General features: G+C 40.5%; 1 protein-coding gene and 1 long non-coding RNA gene across 2 annotated transcripts; both read right to left on the bottom strand.

Annotated features, from left to right (window-relative positions):
* Positions 1 to 723: 723 nt before the first annotated feature.
* On the bottom strand, positions 724 to 5,099 carry TM4SF4 (transmembrane 4 L six family member 4). The gene is made up of 5 exons (XM_001234022.6): positions 4,751 to 5,099; positions 4,400 to 4,489; positions 2,408 to 2,541; positions 1,216 to 1,405; positions 724 to 934 (listed from the first exon to the last, which is right to left on the bottom strand). Exons 1-5 carry the CDS (start codon positions 4,922 to 4,924, stop codon positions 917 to 919), a joined length of 606 nt encoding a protein of 201 aa, XP_001234023.1. The 5' UTR covers positions 4,925 to 5,099; the 3' UTR covers positions 724 to 916.
* Positions 5,100 to 6,624: 1,525 nt separating this feature from the next.
* LOC121111518 lies at positions 6,625 to 17,006 on the bottom strand. The gene is made up of 3 exons (XR_005862316.2): positions 16,864 to 17,006; positions 12,806 to 12,992; positions 6,625 to 8,372 (listed from the first exon to the last, which is right to left on the bottom strand). It is a non-coding gene; the product is annotated as an uncharacterized LOC121111518 (long non-coding RNA).
* Positions 17,007 to 17,524: the final 518 nt, after the last annotated feature.

Genomic DNA, 17,524 nt, shown 5'->3' on the forward strand with positions numbered 1-17,524 from the left:
TGAACAACTTTGTGGAGAAGAAATCTGTCAAGAGCAGTTAAATACAAAGATGGAACTTCTGCCTCAGGATGTCACTGCACAACAGAGTTGCAGTCCATGGAAATACTCTGGGAAAGTCTCTCTATACGCTTCCTGTATACTTGCAATTTTCAGTTTCATCTGCTGCAGTACTACTGTGGTGTTACACTTCCTCCAGTAGAGTGACTGGAGGAAAGTACTGGACGAAGCCAGTGCCCTGCCATGCTAGTAGCTGTGCATTGGCCTTTCTCACTGAGTTCCTAAAGCTGGCTGTGGTGGAGTCCAGGCTGGCTCATAGTACTGCAGGCTGTTGGCAACAGTCTGTTTGTTCTTCAGCCCATTGCTTCAACTGTGTGCTTCCCTGCACAGCAGTGCTGCTAAATATGCCTGTTTCTCCATTAAGAAAAGAGACATTGAGATCCACATATCTTTTCTGTTACAGTCTCTTTATAAATAGCAGACCTGGAAGAAAGAAGTCCTTGCTTTTCTGCACACATAAACAAATCCTCAAAAGAAGTTCCATTGGTTTATATTATTCCCATCTGATATACTTCAAAAGAGATTAGATAAAACTGCATAACAACTGAACTTGTATCAGCACTGTTTGGTGATCTACAGTTAGAAAGCTATTAACGTTAAAAAGAGAATTCTCAGGCAAAATCCTATTTGGAATCTGTTTTACAAAAATGAATATGATGATGAGAGTTGACTTTTTGCTAATTTTATTCCATGAGGAGGGGTTTCAGGCGCGTGAGTGCCTGAAAAGAAGTCAGGGCTTCACCCCCTTGATGTAGGGAAGTGCCCTTCATTCTGATCTTCCCAGCAGTGGTGGTGCTGCTGAAACCTTTCCCGAGTGGTTTCAGAAGGTGAGGAGGGTTCTCTGCACCGCTCACATTGCTTAGACAGGCCCATCTCCCTGGAAGAAGGAAATCACAGAGGTTATTCAGCAGCTCCTATTTGTGTGACTTTCACAGGACTTTGTCATTTCCAGTGGCTGTAGGGAGCTGTCAGGTAAACCCCACAAATAAGGACTGAGATGGTTGGTTGGGCACCTGACAGCACTGAGGTCTTAGAAAATATGATCCTAGTGCTGAATGAAGGCTGCTTCGGCTTTTCAGACTGCCGGCCCATCTGTATGTATCTGTAGCTATCTATTGTCAGTAAACCAAACTACAAGAGAAATTAATCGATGCTCACCCCACAGCATCCGCAGCATCTGCAGTCCCCACAGATCGTTCCAAAGAGTCCGTTCACAACCTGAATGCCACAGAGCACTGCCTGGATCCCACTCATCACCAATAGCAAAGCAAAGAGGGTCAGGTGCCAGGGGACAATGTTTGCAGGTGACAGACACATGTCCCACATTTTTTGGTCACTTAGGTAATCCCTGGATAGTAAAGGAGAGAAACAAAGCAATTAGGAGGTGATATGGATTGGCAAAGATGTGATCCATTGTAGCTGACAGGACCACAATGATTGTAATGTGTGACCAAAATTCTGCGAGCTTCAGTAATGTAAAAAATAATTCCCATTACAACTTTAGTACTGCTTGTCTAGAGCAATCTTTTGTGTAGTTTCTTGATCAGTTTAAGTAATTAATTTAGAAAGTTAAGGCACAATCAGATGATTGTGATTGTTTTAGGTACAGCTGGACCGCTCCTGCTGTTCTGGGAAGAACAAATTATCAAATCACAGCCAAGCATGTGCCAGAATGACTTTCCTGCCTGCTCATGCCTCAGTGTGAAGTCACTTTTCCTGCTCACAGTGTCAGTTATGCTGTTGCACGAAGCAGTCCTGACATCTCGTGGTGCATGAATTAAATACAGCTTCCAGGCACCCAGGAGCCACGGGGCTCCCCAGGGGTACAGCACTACCTCTCAGTCTCCCTTGGCAGAAACCCTGGGCTTTTTTCCATTACGGCATTGCATTTTGTCCTCTCTGGAAGAGGAGAACGCACATGAGAAGCCCACGCGTTCTGGTTGCAGCGGGACGAATTCCGTAACTAAGATAAAATGACAGAAGTACTAATTATTTGAAAAGCCTTGTATTTCACTAAGACGTCACTGCTGTTAATGTAGGTGCAACTTATCCTTAAATATTTCTTATAATCCCAAGAAGAAACTGGAGGGCTGTACATTCATTTCTCTTTGTTGGCTCCCTTGAAACTCAGTAGTTTTGATTGGTTCTGTTATTCTTTATATACCGCTCTTGCTCCTTAATTGGTGTTGCTGTGCGTTGCTCAGCCTTTGAGGAACACCCGTGTTTTACACAAGTAGTACAATCCCCACCGTTAACCACGAGATTTGGAAATGTAACCATATCACGAATTTAAAGCATATATAACTTGGATTTTTTTTTTCTTTTCTTTGTTCTGATTGTCATGACTTACCCATCCTTGAAGGGATAAAGCCACAGTATTCCATTGTGACATTTCGGGCCTCTGTTTATGGCTACTGCTGACACAACAAAGCAGTACCCAGCTCCCACAACTCCAACTGCAGCAAATATTATAGAGGAGAACATCTGACGAAGATAAATTACATTATTTTAGTTCTCATTCAAACATCAAAATGCTCCCTAATAATGTGAATGTACGTTCCCTAAGCTCAGCTCTTAGCAGTCAAAAATGTCTGCAAGCTATCTTAGCATTTCAAAACATCAAAGCATCTGAGCATATCAAAATAGCAGAACAGGTAAAATCTATCAGTTTGCACTTGCATGATCGATGTATATTGCATAGCTGCACTGCTGTGTCGAAGGCTTAGAAGAATTTGTCTGAGGACTGGAGAATCTGGTACTGTCACAGCAGATGGCACTCTTCCCACTTGGACAGTATGTATCCAATAAATGGCTGTTCAAGGCACAATGTTTCCCCAAGGTGGATCTTTCACAAAAGATTATGAAGCCTTGGACCACTTGTGGCATTAATAAAATCTACAGTACCCTTTGTTACAAGTTAACTTTGGTATCTTGGTCATATTCGGAATAATTGTATTTTTCCTTCCTGAGCCTCCCCTTCACGTTACATGTTACTATGGATATCTTCTCCCATGAACTTGTCATCATTAGCTCTAGCAGTACAGGTGGAATTGATAGAAGGATAGCCTTATTTTCCTGGCTTTCCATTACAAGCTTTTCACATTCAGTAATATGTAAGTAAATCCTTTAAAAACTAATGCTCTGCTGGAACTTTAAGGACGTCTAGCCTTATTTCTTTGTAGACAGAGGCAGTCATAATAATTTGTAGGTAAAGGGAATATCTTTTATTGGATTGAAGTGATAGGATCACAGAACCATAGAAGTCAGAAGGGGCCTACGGGGCTCCCCAGTCCCGCTCCCCACAGCAGTTCCTTGCAGCAGTTGCTCAGGAATGCATCCCAGTGGGTTTGGATATCTCCAGAGAAGGAGCAGTGTCTTCACATATACCTTAGCTTGGGTGCACCTGCCTGAGCATGGGCAGAGAGCACTCACAGCTGCTCACCTCTCCTCGTGTAGACGTGCTCTGAGTTCAGCTGAGTTGCGGAGGTGTGAGTGGAAGCCTGGCAGCAGAGTAGTTCTAATTTCGTAGATCCTGCGTTCTTTGTGGTCTTGAAAGCTAAGCTAAGCCATGTTCACTGCTGGCAGTGAGGCTCCATCAGCGCTACTGGGGCTGCATGAAGATGACTTCTCAGGGAGTCAGGGAAGGCTCCCTGCAGAGCTCCCAGCCATTGCTCTTTTTCTCTTGCTCACTCGCTCTTTTTTTTTTTTTTTCTAATTGAAAATCTGTTTTGTTTTAAAGCAGTGTAATGATCTCCTTGTGCCAAACAATTTCCTAGTATACACTTCCCTAGTAGAAATATTCCTATTTTTTATCTAGTCTGACTTTTAAACTAAAGCACTTGAGTGGTCTACTGGCGTCTGAAGGTATCTGAGACTTCTCAGCAGTGCCTGACTGCTCTAAGCAGGAGGTTGGGTTGGGTGACTTCCCAGGGTCTGTTCCAACCTGAAGTTTTTGTGAACCCAATCAGATATACGCAGCCCCTTGCACAGGTCTGCAGTGAGCTGGGAACACAATGCACAACTGTGAAAATACTTTTTGAAACTGCTTCCAAAATCTGGAAGGGAGAGCTGTCACACTGTGCCACGTGAAATGCAGCTCTCTCCAAAATTCACTTCACTCGTGATCACAGCAGCGCTGTGATTGCTGTACGAGGCAGTGCAGGTGTGTATCCATGGCACATCAGAGGTGCAGCACGGCTCTGACAACCTGCTGTCTGAGCTTGCTTTGTGTCTCACAGTCTGGACAGCATCTGTCTGTCTCTCAATGATGGTGAACAGAATAAATGTATTTTATTGGTCAAATATAGATCTTACTATTTTTGCTGCGTTTCCTCTCACTTACCGCAAACCTCTTTCCACAGCTCTCATTACCACAGCATCCACAGCAATCATTGTTCTTAAGGCCCAAAAACACCAAGGCAGGAAAGATCATCTACCAATAACAGAAATTCAGTTTGAATTGGAATAAATTCGAGTTACATTTGCTTTTAAATTCAGTAATTCCACATCTTTATTTTCTCACCGCTGAATTAGATTTCTTATCCTCAAACTATTTCATGATCTTTAACTTATTTATCAAAGAAGAATTTGCAGTGTTGGAGACTGCATTTGAGCTACTGAGAAAGTTCAGCAATGTGAAGTTTTGGTTTGGGTGGGGGAAGAAGGGTGGGAGCGTCCGAATTGATGTACTCACCAGCACGCCAGATCCCAATATCCCTCCGAAGTACCAAACCTCGTCTGTAATGTGGTCATTCTGTTCAGCCACTTTTCCTCCAGGGAAAAACAGCAAAATGTTAGCGACTGTACACAGCACAGCCAAAGGGATAAGTGTGGTTCCCAGGCACTTAGCACAGCTTCCAGTGCACATGTTTTTTAAAAGAAGTTGCAAACACAATGAAAAACAGAGGAAAAATCTCTCAGATGTTCTCAGAAATGTTTTCTGAAGAGGAGCTTCTCAGTCTGTCTTACAAAATCTGGGTTCTGCAGTGCCTCTGGAGGAACTCAGCCCATAGAATACTCCCTTCGGAGACGTTGCTGCAGCTGATCTGAAGCACAGCGTGTGCATTATTTATATGCTCTCACAGCTATGATGTCGATTTTCTGAACCTCCATAAATGAAATTACGTTCAGTGCAACCTCTCATTTTACTATGACAACAAGTAACCTTTGTTAATATTTTACTAATGTGAATGATGGTTGAGCCCTTGGTTATCTGGGCTTGGATTATGGATAGAAATTCTATTTAGTCCAAGATCATCATTCTTGGAATACACAGTCCTTCACTCTGTACAGTGTTTTTTTGTAGGTACTGACATGAAAACACATAATGAATCAGCTTACGTTAACAACAACTGCGTGCAATAGAAAAGTTCCCTGAATTTGCTTTTCTATGAGAAGGTTGAGCTAGTCATTTGACATTTTGAAATGCTCAAATAGCTTGCAGATTTGCTATATGTATATATTGAATTAATATGAAAACAGAGCTTTGCAGTCAATATCGATGAATAAAAGATAAGGATCAGAAGAAGTTTCAGTGGACTCACATCCTATGTCATGCCTCAAAGCCTAACATTTCAGCTGTGCTCAGGCAATATTTGCATTTAAAATTGCATTGCATGTGGCAAGCAGACTCTGAGCTCAAACCAAACCTCTGCTGACTTAGCATGCAGCATTTTACTTGAGGAGACACCTCTGTTAAAGCAGGCCCTGCAGCTCTTTAAGAGATACTGGGTGCTTAGGCATGGCTTACTGTCCTGCACAACTTGTGCTGTGATGAAGAACATCATCTTGAACTGTCCAAAGCCATCTCAAGCTGAAGCTGTAGCTTCAGGTTAAGTAGCAGTGCTGAGTAAGCTGGTTTAGTTGGTCGCTGTCATTACAGAAATGGTCGAGCTGAAAAAAATCCAAGTCCCCATTCATGTAGAGCAGCACCCTGATCTGGTTCCTCACAAGGCACATAGATGACTGCGGGCACAAGGAAGTGGTGGAGCAGGGGTAGGGACAGCTCGAGCCATCACTAATGCTGAAGAAACGTATTTGGAACTGGAGGCTGACTTGTCAGCTTCATCTTTCTTTGCCAAAAAAGACAAAAAGAGGGAAAAGAAGACACAAAGCAGTTTACCGGAGAGATGTATCTCAGGTGTTTAGAGAAATGTCTTTTTGAATCAGATTTCACTGTGTGCACAGTTCTTGGAGTTATGATCTGCAATTAGAAGGTAATTAAATTGTGGGAGAGCTACTTGTCATTTTTTTTCCAAGTGCCCCTGTGGTTGACCGCAGGTAGATACTGCGTATGGCAAATGGTGAGTTTGGGTTTTTGCTGTAAAATAAGCATCAAACTTAAGGAAAATTAATTATTACTAATTTAGATGTGACACTAGGTATATTCCCATTGCTTTCAGTAGCTTAGTTCTGTCTAATTTCAGGCAGAAAGGATCAAGGTTTGTTGATTGAAATATGAAACCACGAAAGCCATTTTCATATCAGACATTGCTTGACTTTGGAGCTTCATGTTTAATTCAGGGAGACAGATCTCAGACTAAGAAAAACATCACACAATGATTTAATCCTTGTAGGTGAAACAACAACTCATTTATTTACTGTGCACCAACTTGGCCTTGAGTAGAGTAATTTTACAGAAAAATTTTTCTAAAGTGCCCCTTCTAGATATTGGGAATCAACCAGGCAAATACTAAGGGCCGTCTTTGACTGGTTAACTTGTAACCTTATATTCCTGATTTTTTTTTATTTTTTTTTTGATTGCTTTAATTAAAAATAACCTCAGTGCCTTGAGAAAATGTTGGAAATTTTCCTTGATGCTCTCCAAGGGCAGCTGTGGCAGCCAACTGCTTTCTGGACTGAGATAAAGTCTGAAGCCTTTTAGGGATCACACAGAGAAGGACAAGGTGAACTTTTTACCAAACATTTAGCCATGTGCATTCAACTGCAGCACATGGAATTCTGTCAACAATTCTGTATTGGACAACAGTGTTGTTAATGGGTATATGAAATATGGCGTGAAGCTCAGTTCAGTGGTACTTCTTACTTGGTATTCTGCCTTTAACACAAACCTGAATCAATAGCCTTAAAGGAGCCAAATTTCGGTTAAATACATGCATATTAGAGAATAAGGATTGGTGGGGTTTTGTTCTTGTTTTGGGTTGGGTTTTTGTTTGTTTGTTTGTTTGTTTTTGTTTTGTTGTTGTTGTTGTCATTAACTAGTTGATGGTCCAAAGACCTTTTACATATCTTGGTTCTGTAACTGGAATAATAGGTAAAGTAGCTTACACAAAGTTGAAATACTCATTTATAAATGCAAAACAGTCCTTGAATTGCAGTGGAATGAGAAAGAGATACACCAGTCTATTGATGGTGGGCCTGTAGAAAAAAAGATGGAATGATAAACTAGCTTGTTTAACACTGGTATGGGTGTTTTATACCGAATTATGCTCCATTTTTTGCCCAGTAGGTTAAACAGACTTTTATGATGTTCCCAATGGGTAGAGAGCTTCTGCAATTTGGCTTCTAGCTATGATGGAGTACAGTGGACTCAGAAACAGACATAAGGAAAATGTTTACTGTTGCAGGGACATAAATCTTACTCTCTGGTTTATTGTCTTATCACAGTCACATTAGACTGGCTTCCCCCCCCCCCCTCAAGTTGTGAATTCTGGCTTGTAGTAAAGGGAAAACGCTTAGACTGTATTGCCTGCAGCACCTTGCCATCCCAACATACAGCAAATGGCTTCTACCAGATCCTTACCAGGCTTCCAAGCTGTGGCCTGGGCAACTGTCCTGCTCCTTTTCTCTCTTACTCTGCTCACCAGCTGGCCAGATTTCTCTGTTCAATTACATTTTTATTTTTTATTCAGTTTAATTTTTATTTTTATATGGCCTTTTTAAACTACTACCAACCTTTATGTCAGAGTTTAAGCTTGGCACTTGGGATGGCTTAAGGGGAGCTGGAAAACAACATTCACATTGACCTAAGTCTTTTTCCATTGAAAAACAGAGTGACTTGCACACTCTGTTCCTCAAAGGGGTTCTTCCCTTCCGTCCTAGCCTACATTCTTTCTAATCCCAGCCTTCTATCAGAGATTAGGACCAGTGAACTCATTGTCATGCATTAGCAACAATATTGTGGAGACTGTGAGGAACAGTAACTGGGGTGGAGTCAGTCTTTGCATTTTCTGCCATCATGTTCAGCAACATTTTCCTAGCAATTGTGAAGTCAAAGGCACTCCTTTCTAACATCCTGTGAGAGAATGTCTCCTTCTTTCGTCACCTTCCAAGTCATACAGACTCGATGCAGTGTCCTATGGAAAAATAAAAGAAATGAAAGGTTACTTGGAAAGTTTTGGTAGTTTCAGGAGGATGTGAGCAGTAGCTTCTCTATTCTTTGCCTGGCTTCTTAAAGCACAGACAGACAATGATCCACCACCTACATGCAGACTGAGAATGTACTGAAACAGAGAACTTGACAGATGTGAAGGATAAATGTAAATACAGCTATTTACCCTGTTTCTCTGTATAAAAATGCACAGTGCATGGTAGCTGTAAATGCGAAAGTATAAGACTTGGAAACGGTGATCCTGAAACAGAAACAGATGTACTTTTTATGTTAACCCATAAAGTTGAGTAACTTGTCCCATATGCGGCATACGGTAGTTAACCATCCTTGTCTCCATACATAGGCTGGCCACCTGAGATACCATCAGTACTACTGTTGTAAGAAATTCCTTTTTTGTTGTTAGTGCCATGAATTTCTTTCTAATCTAAAATATTTTATTTTGATCAGACAGATGGATACCATTTAATAGGTATTTTTGATTTATCTATTCATTTTTTAACTGTAGATACGTGTGTCTTGATCAGTTCTTCTTGCGTCAATGACCTGTGGTAATGAGATCTTGCTCTTGTGATTTGTGTAGCTGCTTTCTTATCCTAAATATAGTTCAGCAACCTGGAGTTTCATAAGCTGCTATTAGAAATTCTAGTCCTGCTTTCAGCTAAACCAGGCAGGATTTTGCTGTGTATTTACAGGTAGTATTAGATTTACACTAGCAAAACTGAAAAAAGGCCTGTTTGAGCCTCTGCTGCTGGATGTAAATTCGTGTTTATGTGTGTTTATATATATATGTATACCTATATAATTTAGAATCATAGAATCCTTAGAGCTGGAAGGGACCTCTGAAGGCCATCTAGTCCAACTCCCCTGCAATGCACAGGGACACCACAGCTACATCAGGTTGCCCAGAGCCTGATCCAGCCTCACCTTGAAAGTCTCCAGGGATGGGGCATCAACCATGTCGCTGGGCAGCGTGTTCCTGTGCCTCACCACCCTTGCTGTAAAATATATTTTTCTTACATCCAACCTAAATCTACCCTCTTTGACTTGAAACCATTTCCCTTTGTTCTGTCACCACAGACCCTGCTAAAGAGTCTGTCCCCTTCTTTCCTGTCGTTCCACTTTAGATACAGGCTGCTATCAGGTCACCTTGGAGCCTTCTCTTCTCCAGACTGCACAGCCCCAGCTCTCAGCCTGTCCTCTTAGCAGAGGCGTTCCATCCCTGGGATCATTTTTGTGACCCTTCTCTGGACACACTCCAACAGGTCTGTGTCTCTCCTGTACTGAGGACTCCACATCTGGGTGCAGTACTCCAGGTGAGTGACTCTCTATGTGTATCACCACTATGGGGACGCAATGATTTCAAGCAAGAGATACTGGAGGAATGTCTTGCATAAAATCACTCCGAAGAGTCATTTGGCACAAACAGCACAGTGCTCTGTTTCCTTTTCTGTTGTGCCATTCCACTGAGGACTGGAGAGACACTGGTTGACTGTGGACCAAGTAAGTCCCTTTTCTTTGGAGAGAGAGCAATGAAGAATGTGTTGAGAGATGTCTCCTTCTGTATTGCTCCAAACTTCATTGCTGTGAGGGATCACATTAGTACAGTCTCCTTTGGAGAACACAGGAGGCCTCCCAGCTCTGAAGTAAAGAATCCAGGTAGACATGCTGAAGAAACAACCCCATTGCTTTTCAATGGTGATTCAAACCAGCAACCTTGTTACACCACTGTCCACAACTTCAACACAGAATAGATTAAATTGGTCTTCTATTCACTAGCTTTTTTGGTCCTGGTGGCTTAGCTGTATGGCGAGCCACGTGAAAGTAGACAAGAGGAAACTGGGTACCATAGGCTTCTCTTTCACAGTATTTTCCTATCCCAGTCCCAGCTTCTGCACTTCCACCCCTGCTCTCAGGACAGATAACATACAGTTCCCCTCATATCTTATTTGACCTTTGTTTTCTTCCTGGTGTTTCTGTTCAGATAAGAGCTTGTGACAGATGCAGCTTGGCACAGGTGGTATTTTAAGTCACACACTGATATCACTGTGAATTCAGAACAGCAAAATATGCTAATGAGGAATAAGAGAAGTGGGATGGAAGGCATATTAGAACCAAATAAGCCTGGATTCATGTCCTGTATGGTTTTGAATTTATTCAAATTTAAGAATTGCAATGGGTCATATCTCTCCGTTTGTTTGTATCCTTCAAGGTGATTCTGCACAGCCTTTGGCTGACAATAAGAATGTTATTATGTAGCACATTCATTTTAGTTCATCTGCTGTGAGACTGAGATGTTTAGTGCTTTATACGTATCATACTCCTAACTACAGCCATGCTTCCAGCTGGCTAGTCCATCTCCTGTGCTGGTTTCACCGAGGACATGTTTGTTAAGAGGTCATAGTCCATATTTACACTTCATTTCCTCTTCGTTTAACTTCCCTTTATTTGAATTCTGTTCAAAAGGGAGAGTTTCATGATTGAAGATAATTTTCTTCTACAGTAAGCTCCTTTGATAGCTAGAATCAAGAAATACTGAAAGAAACATCAGTTTGGGATGTTTGGAACTCACAATTTGGAGATTTATTTGTTTGTTTGTTTGTTTTTCAGCATAAGTAAAATGTTTAATGTTTAGTTGTATGTTAAAGATCTAGTTACATACCCTTCATGTGTGTCAGTTCCCACTGAGTTCTGTGGGAAGCCTTGTTGGAGAAGAAAGACAGAATTGAGCTGTCTTACTGAAATCTTTCTTGCTACTGCAACTAGGGCAGTGCATGCTTTTGCCCACCATGTCTCAAATTGCTAGTGGCTTGGCCTTGTAGTGCCTGTGCTTCTTGGTGTCAACATTTGGCTCCATAGAGTCCTGGAGTGCTCATCCTTACGGACAACATGCAGCTTGTTTCCAGAGAGGTTGTGCAGTCTCCTTCTGTGGAGATATTCAAGACCCATCTGGATGCCAATGTGTGTGACCTGTTGTAGGGAACTGCTGTAGCAGGGTTGGGTTTGATGGTCTCTTGAGGTCCCTTCCAACCCCTACAATTCTGTGATTCTGTGACTCTATGAAGAGCAGAACTGGAACATGTTCTCTGTTTCACAAGTTTGTCTCCTGTTTTATTCTATATGCTAAAGTTTCCTTTATTGCTGAGATTTTACATGGGCCATTTCATTGAATCAAAGCAGTTATATAAAACATTCAATACAAGCATTTCTGAAAGAATTTCACAATCTAGAACTGAATTTCTCTGAATCTCAATTTCAGAACTGAAAACAGATTCTAAATTTATATTCTGAATTAGATTTGTTTGTTTGTTTGTTTGTTTAAAACGAACAAGACAAATCTGAATTGCTTTTTCAGGATCAAGTTATACTCAGTATTATAGATGGACCATCACTTTTATGCTCAAACGTAGTACAAATTGTGAATTCCTTTTAATCACTCTAATTTTAAATTCTATCATGAAACATAAAGAAAAAAAAGGCAAGATTCTGTGCTGGTGAATTTCTTGCTGCAGCAAGGTATGTACAGGAGCGAAGAGCAGACAAATTTTTCCTATTGTGTAATAGGAATGATAGAGATTGAATTTAATGAGAGGAGAAATGTTTTTACTGTAAATACATTAATTAGTGGAGGTTTTGCAGCAACCTTTGTTAAATTGGTTTTATATCCATGGCAACTCTTTCTGCTTCCTGAGTAACTTCATTTCAACAAATGTAAGTCTGAAGTGAATGGAGGTTAGGCCTTTCTGTGTAGTAATAAGAAGGCAACTACAATAAATTTCCATATCATGAACAGATAAATATAGGCACTTAACTTCGTTGTGTAGGGAATATATTGTTACAGGTTGCTGAGAACCAAATATCATAAAAAATAAGTAGGTAATTAAGAGTGAGAGCCTGTTGATTCTGCCAGCAGTTTTCCTGCTGAAAGCTCACACAGGATCTCAGCTGTAGAAAACATGATATGTTGCTTTTTTCTTTTCAAGAAATGCTGTGTTTGTTAGTTTATCTAAAGCTAGGTAACAGCTAATCTGTCCTTCAAATAATATCTTGCTTCTGTTTCTACTTCAAATTCGAAGTCAGCTACCATGCAATTAGAATGTACAGAAAGAAGCTGTTTGTATCAGAGGTACATCGTGTGTGGGCTGAGGTTGGTTGTTGTTTTTTTTATTTATTGATTGCTTTTTTTCTGAAGGCATGGAAGTAATCCAGTTCAAATTCAAATGACTGAATTGTTCCCAAGAACTGTAAGAGTGGCAAGCTTAGGTTTGAATACAAAAACATTTTGTTTCAAACAGTAAAATAAAATCTGGATTTTTTTTTTTTCACGTATGCCTTTCCTCTAAAAATGATAATGTGTCAGGTTTTACGATATTTTATAGCTTTAGATTTGAGTTGACTCACTTGTGTTAATATTTAATGGTATGGTGCCAGGCTGTACCCTGTTACTTTCAGAATACTGCCACGTTGTTTTGAGAGATGATGCATCTCCTGCCTTAATACCAGATATCTGGAGTAGATTGTGTTGTGTGGCCCTTAGAGGCGTGGTGCTTCTGTTGCGTTCATCTTTGCATTAAAGTTGTGGTGGATCCTATCAACGAGAACATAAAGAGCCCAATTCAGGTCTCTGTGGTACTGATTAGGAAATAAGTTAGAAATAATGTAGATTAGGAAAAAAAAATCAGAAATAATTCTGGTTTATTATCTCTTATCTCATTCCTAAAAATATTCTGACCCTTTTGAAGCTGGTCGAGGGACCAAGGGACTGTAGCAGTCCTTGTCCTGTTTGTCTGGATGTAGAGGGACCTGGATTCTGTACAAGGTAAGGGAGGTCAGCACACTGTCTTTGTTTGAGCAGGAGGCATGGATTAGAAAAATACTTTGGAAGGCATTTTCACACTGCAGAAACAGGGATTTGAGAAAAAACACCTCAGTAATTTATGTATTCCCCATAAACAGGAGGACAATTGCTACCTTCTTCAGCTGTGCCTGGGCACCAGCCTGCAGAGTGGCAGAGATCAGCCTCCTTGCAATGACTGCGAGTGCAGTTTGGCAGCTGGTCTGTATCTGCCTCGACTTCCACTACCATCAAAAGGAGGAGGCATGGCACTGCCTTAGTGGCAGAAATGCTTTTTCATCTATGCAGTGAATCAAGGGACTGCTGCTTACTTGCTGTTTTTTAATGTACATGAGCACTAGGTTAGTTTTCATCCAGGTTGGTTCTCTGATCTGGTCCAAGCAAGGCAACAGGAATGGAAGGTCCAGTATGAGGGAAGAAGCAGGATTATTTGGACTCAAGTAGAGAACAGGATTGAACCTCCAGCAACATTTTGCACTTTGATCAGTTAAGTCAGCTGTTAAATCACACCTTGAGACTGTGAAGCTAACTGTTGTAGTATGGGGCCTCTATATGCTGTAATGTTGGTTACCAATTAGTGGTACTGAATGGTTATAGATGGTGGTGTTCACTAATACAGGTTTTTCTGATCACATTCACTTAGTCTCTGTGAGTTTAAAATAAAACCAGACAATGTTGGATGCAGCTTGTTCTGCACAGAAGGTCTGAATTTGGTCTAATTAACAATATGCATAATCAGGAGGGTATTGTTGATTTGGGTTCTTTGGAACGAAGTTCCTTTAAAGTCAAGAAATCATAGACTGGTTTGGGTTGGGAGGAACCTTAAAGATTATAATCTAGTTCCAACTCCCCTGCTATGGGTAGGGACACCTCCCAGTACATCACGTTGCTCAAAGCTCCATCCAGACTGGCACTGAGCACTTGAGAACCAGCTGGATGTGTGGAGTTTACTGTTGATTTGTGCAGTGTTACAGGATATAGCAATTTGCTGACCTGCTTCCAGCTCTTGCTTACAAGAGGAATGCCTGTATACATTCAGGTGCAAATTGTTCTCACTTTTTCTAGAAGGTGGGAATAAAATCCAGCATCTTTACTGATGGTGAAATTATGTAAATTGTGATGTTCTTGAGACACTTTTTCTATTTCTCTAGTGTTGTGAATGTCCTTGAATCACAAAGCAAGTATGACTAGATAATCCTTTTTCCCTTTGTTCTTGCCAAAGGAACAGTAGTAAATGTACAGCATAGTGGCTTGTTGCCCAGGAAATGTGTCTCCCCAAAATGCTATCAAGTCATCACTGCCCTGGGCAGGAGCAGCCTCAAGTCATGCCTATATGGGTAGAAATTTAGCTTGGGTTCCTTGGTCAAATTTGCTGAAGGTTAAAGTATGTGCCAGCATTGGGTTTAGAAAAATTTGAGTGAGGTGTGGTTTAGCAGCAGGGATACTACTTTGGAAACTGACAAGAACTTTACTGAAGCAGGGTCTCTTGCATTGGTTTGCCTAATGTAGAGGAGGTATATTTTTTGTTCTAATTCTTCTTGCACTATCTCTGCTTCTTTTTTCCCTGTTGGACCATGAGCAGTCTGAGGTGATTTTGGAACAAAGGAAGGACTTGTATACATGGTACTAAGGATTTCTTTTGGTAATTTTTATGTGTATGAATTAGTGATTTCATTGCTGCCTTTTTGTCAACTTGTTGGTAGCTCATCACTGAATCATTTAGAGCAGCTGAGAATAACTGCTTTCAAATTTAATGTAAGTGCTTACTTTTATATCCACTGAGGGGGGCAAATTAAAATGCTTTTTAAATTGTTAATATATTCCAAAGCCTGAGTTAACCAAGTAGCTTAGTTGAGGCAATGTACATTCTTTTAGGTTGTCACCAGTATGTGTCACAGCAGCATGTCACATTGCGTTTCTTTCTATGAGTAGGGGATTCGGCTCCTCTGACTCATCATTGTCTGACCTTGTGCTTCAGTTGCTGTTACACCCACGGCTTTTTGAACAAAAGTATTTTGTATTCTAAGAGTATAATTAGAGTAACTAAAAATGGCCACACCTGTTACATGAAGTCTCATCTTAATACAGTGAGATCCTCGTACACAGCTTCATCTTTGTGTCTTGGTGTTTTCATCTACTTAGAAGTTTCTTTTAATTTGAGCATAGAGCTTATTCTATAAGTATGACAATTGCACTGAAATGTGTTACGATGTTCTATGTATGAATGTGCATGTGTTGAAGTTACCATTTCTCCAGAACTCAAGCAGGAGTGAGTTTTTTGAGATCAAGTTGCATGGCTGTTTTAACTTGTGTTGTGCTCACAGCCACACAACTGGTCTCAGGTAGAACTGGGTGCTTCTGGGCACAATAGATCTGCACTTTGATTTTGTTAAAATTCTGATATTTTTTTAACAGCGTGCTTTTCTTATTTTTTGTCTGTCTTTAGTCACTAATTTGCTTTAGTATTTTAAGAAATCATTCCACTTCATAGAAGACCATTTGTGAAAGCATCACAAGCTGCTATAAACATTACATCTCCCATCTTTTCTGAGACATAGGCTACATTTCTTTTTTAAGTAGGATTTAAGGGCAATGTTGTCAAACTTGGATTCCTTGAATTAATCACTTGTAATTTCTATTTAGTCAGCAGAGTAAGTGACCTAAATTTCAAGGTGCTGAATTTTCCAACTCTATTTGAAATCTTTGGGGTTTGGTTAAATGAATTGTAACCAACTTTCAGAGTGAGCTGCAAGTGGAGTATTTGCACAGCCTGTCCAGAGAGATTGTAGTCTCATCTTTGGAGATATTCAGAAGCCATCTGGACATGGCACTGGGCACTCTACTCGAGCAAAGTTGGACCAGATGGCCTTCATCACTCCCTTCTAAGGGACCACAGCCACACCACTAATGCTGCCAAACCAAGTGGTTTCTGTGTTTGTTCAGCGGTGTTTTACTGACAGCAATCACTCGGAACTCACTGGGTTTTGGTTTATAGATTTGAATGATGAATAGTCTGCTTCCAGTCACACACCACAGTTTGGTGGTATCTGTAACAATGTGGAAACAGATAATTTCAGAACTGTTAATAGTCTTTAAAAAGTAAAAAAATATGGAAAATTTAAGACAAAGACTTTCTTCTAGTGATCTCTATTTTCTTAAGTGTCCCAGTAATTGCCCCAACAACATTCCTCAGTCTTATATGCAGCAATTTTTAGAACATAGTAGTAATAATTAAAAAAACAAAGCCCAAAACCAAAAACCAACCAACCAAGCAAAAAAACCACCAAAACACAATAGTTTGTTTAGTTCTGCATAGTGTTCTAGGGTATGTGATACAAAGGATTTGCTCCTAAATTACTTTTGAGCTGAAGTGTTTCTATCTAAAAGACATAGATAAGATATAGGTATTTCTTATAAGAATTATGCATGGGAAAGCAAAGTTACATTTTTAATTTCTTGCTAATTAGATGTTTAAGCTTTGTCTGGTTATACTTTCTGATATTCTTCGCACTTTCTAGAACGTATGTAGTTCTGTTTTATACCTAGTAAAATGTTAGTTGGTTGCAAAATGTATGGGGAGAAGAGAGAAGGGTTGTGTTCTTACCATAGTGGAAGTTACTGCTCGCAGTATCTCAACAGGTAGGTCAGCACACTCTGCACACTTACATATTTGACATGATGTATTATAGTTTCACAGTGCTTCTCCCTGTCAAGAGCAAGCATTCCTTCTAATCCAAGGCTTGCTGGAAAAAGTTATTAGTCATTTAGTAGCACACCCACTGCCTATTGAGAAATATTTTTAGATGGGAGCAATGTCTGCAGCGTGGCTCATGGAGGCTATTTTGAAATACTTGGCTGAGTGCACACCCATGCCTGTAAACCTTACTTGAGGAAACTTTTTAGTGACATCAATGCGAGTTGCATCCAGCACAAAGGAACATAGGACAGACTCCTAAAACTAATGAGCTACCTGTTAGACTAGTGAATTTCCTATTTTCAAAGCGGAAAATCTATGTACTGAGTAATACTGAAACCAAAACATACAGATACGTAGCAGTTTTGGAAGCAGACATAAAACTTTACAAGACATTTGTAGGTTTACAAGGTCATCTCAGTGTTAGGCAGAGGTGTTTCCTTTAATGCTCAGCAGGTGTGTGTGTTTGGCATCTGAAGCGCTACATATATTTGCACAAGTGCTCTGCTAAGCCAGGTGATGAATACTGGAAGAGCCGTGGATCTTTCTTGATACACCTCATGACTAGATC

The sequence above is a fragment of the Gallus gallus genome, chromosome 9, assembly GCF_016699485.2.
Source record: "Gallus gallus isolate bGalGal1 chromosome 9, bGalGal1.mat.broiler.GRCg7b, whole genome shotgun sequence".
NCBI lineage: Eukaryota > Metazoa > Chordata > Aves > Galliformes > Phasianidae > Gallus > Gallus gallus.

What these genes read in the sequence shown, in the direction of transcription:
- TM4SF4 (XM_001234022.6), bottom strand. Translation starts at nt 4,924, where the DNA reads ATGTGCACTGGAAGCTGTGCTAAGTGCCTGGGAACCACACTTATCCCT. An exon ending in TATTGGGATCTGGCGTGCTG is followed by an intron (nt 4,490 to 4,750) that starts GTGAGTACATCA and finishes TGTTATTGGTAG; the next exon opens with ATGATCTTTCCTGCCTTGGT. An exon ending in CTTTATCCCTTCAAGGATGG is followed by an intron (nt 1,406 to 2,407) that starts GTAAGTCATGAC and finishes TTTACTATCCAG; the next exon opens with GGATTACCTAAGTGACCAAA.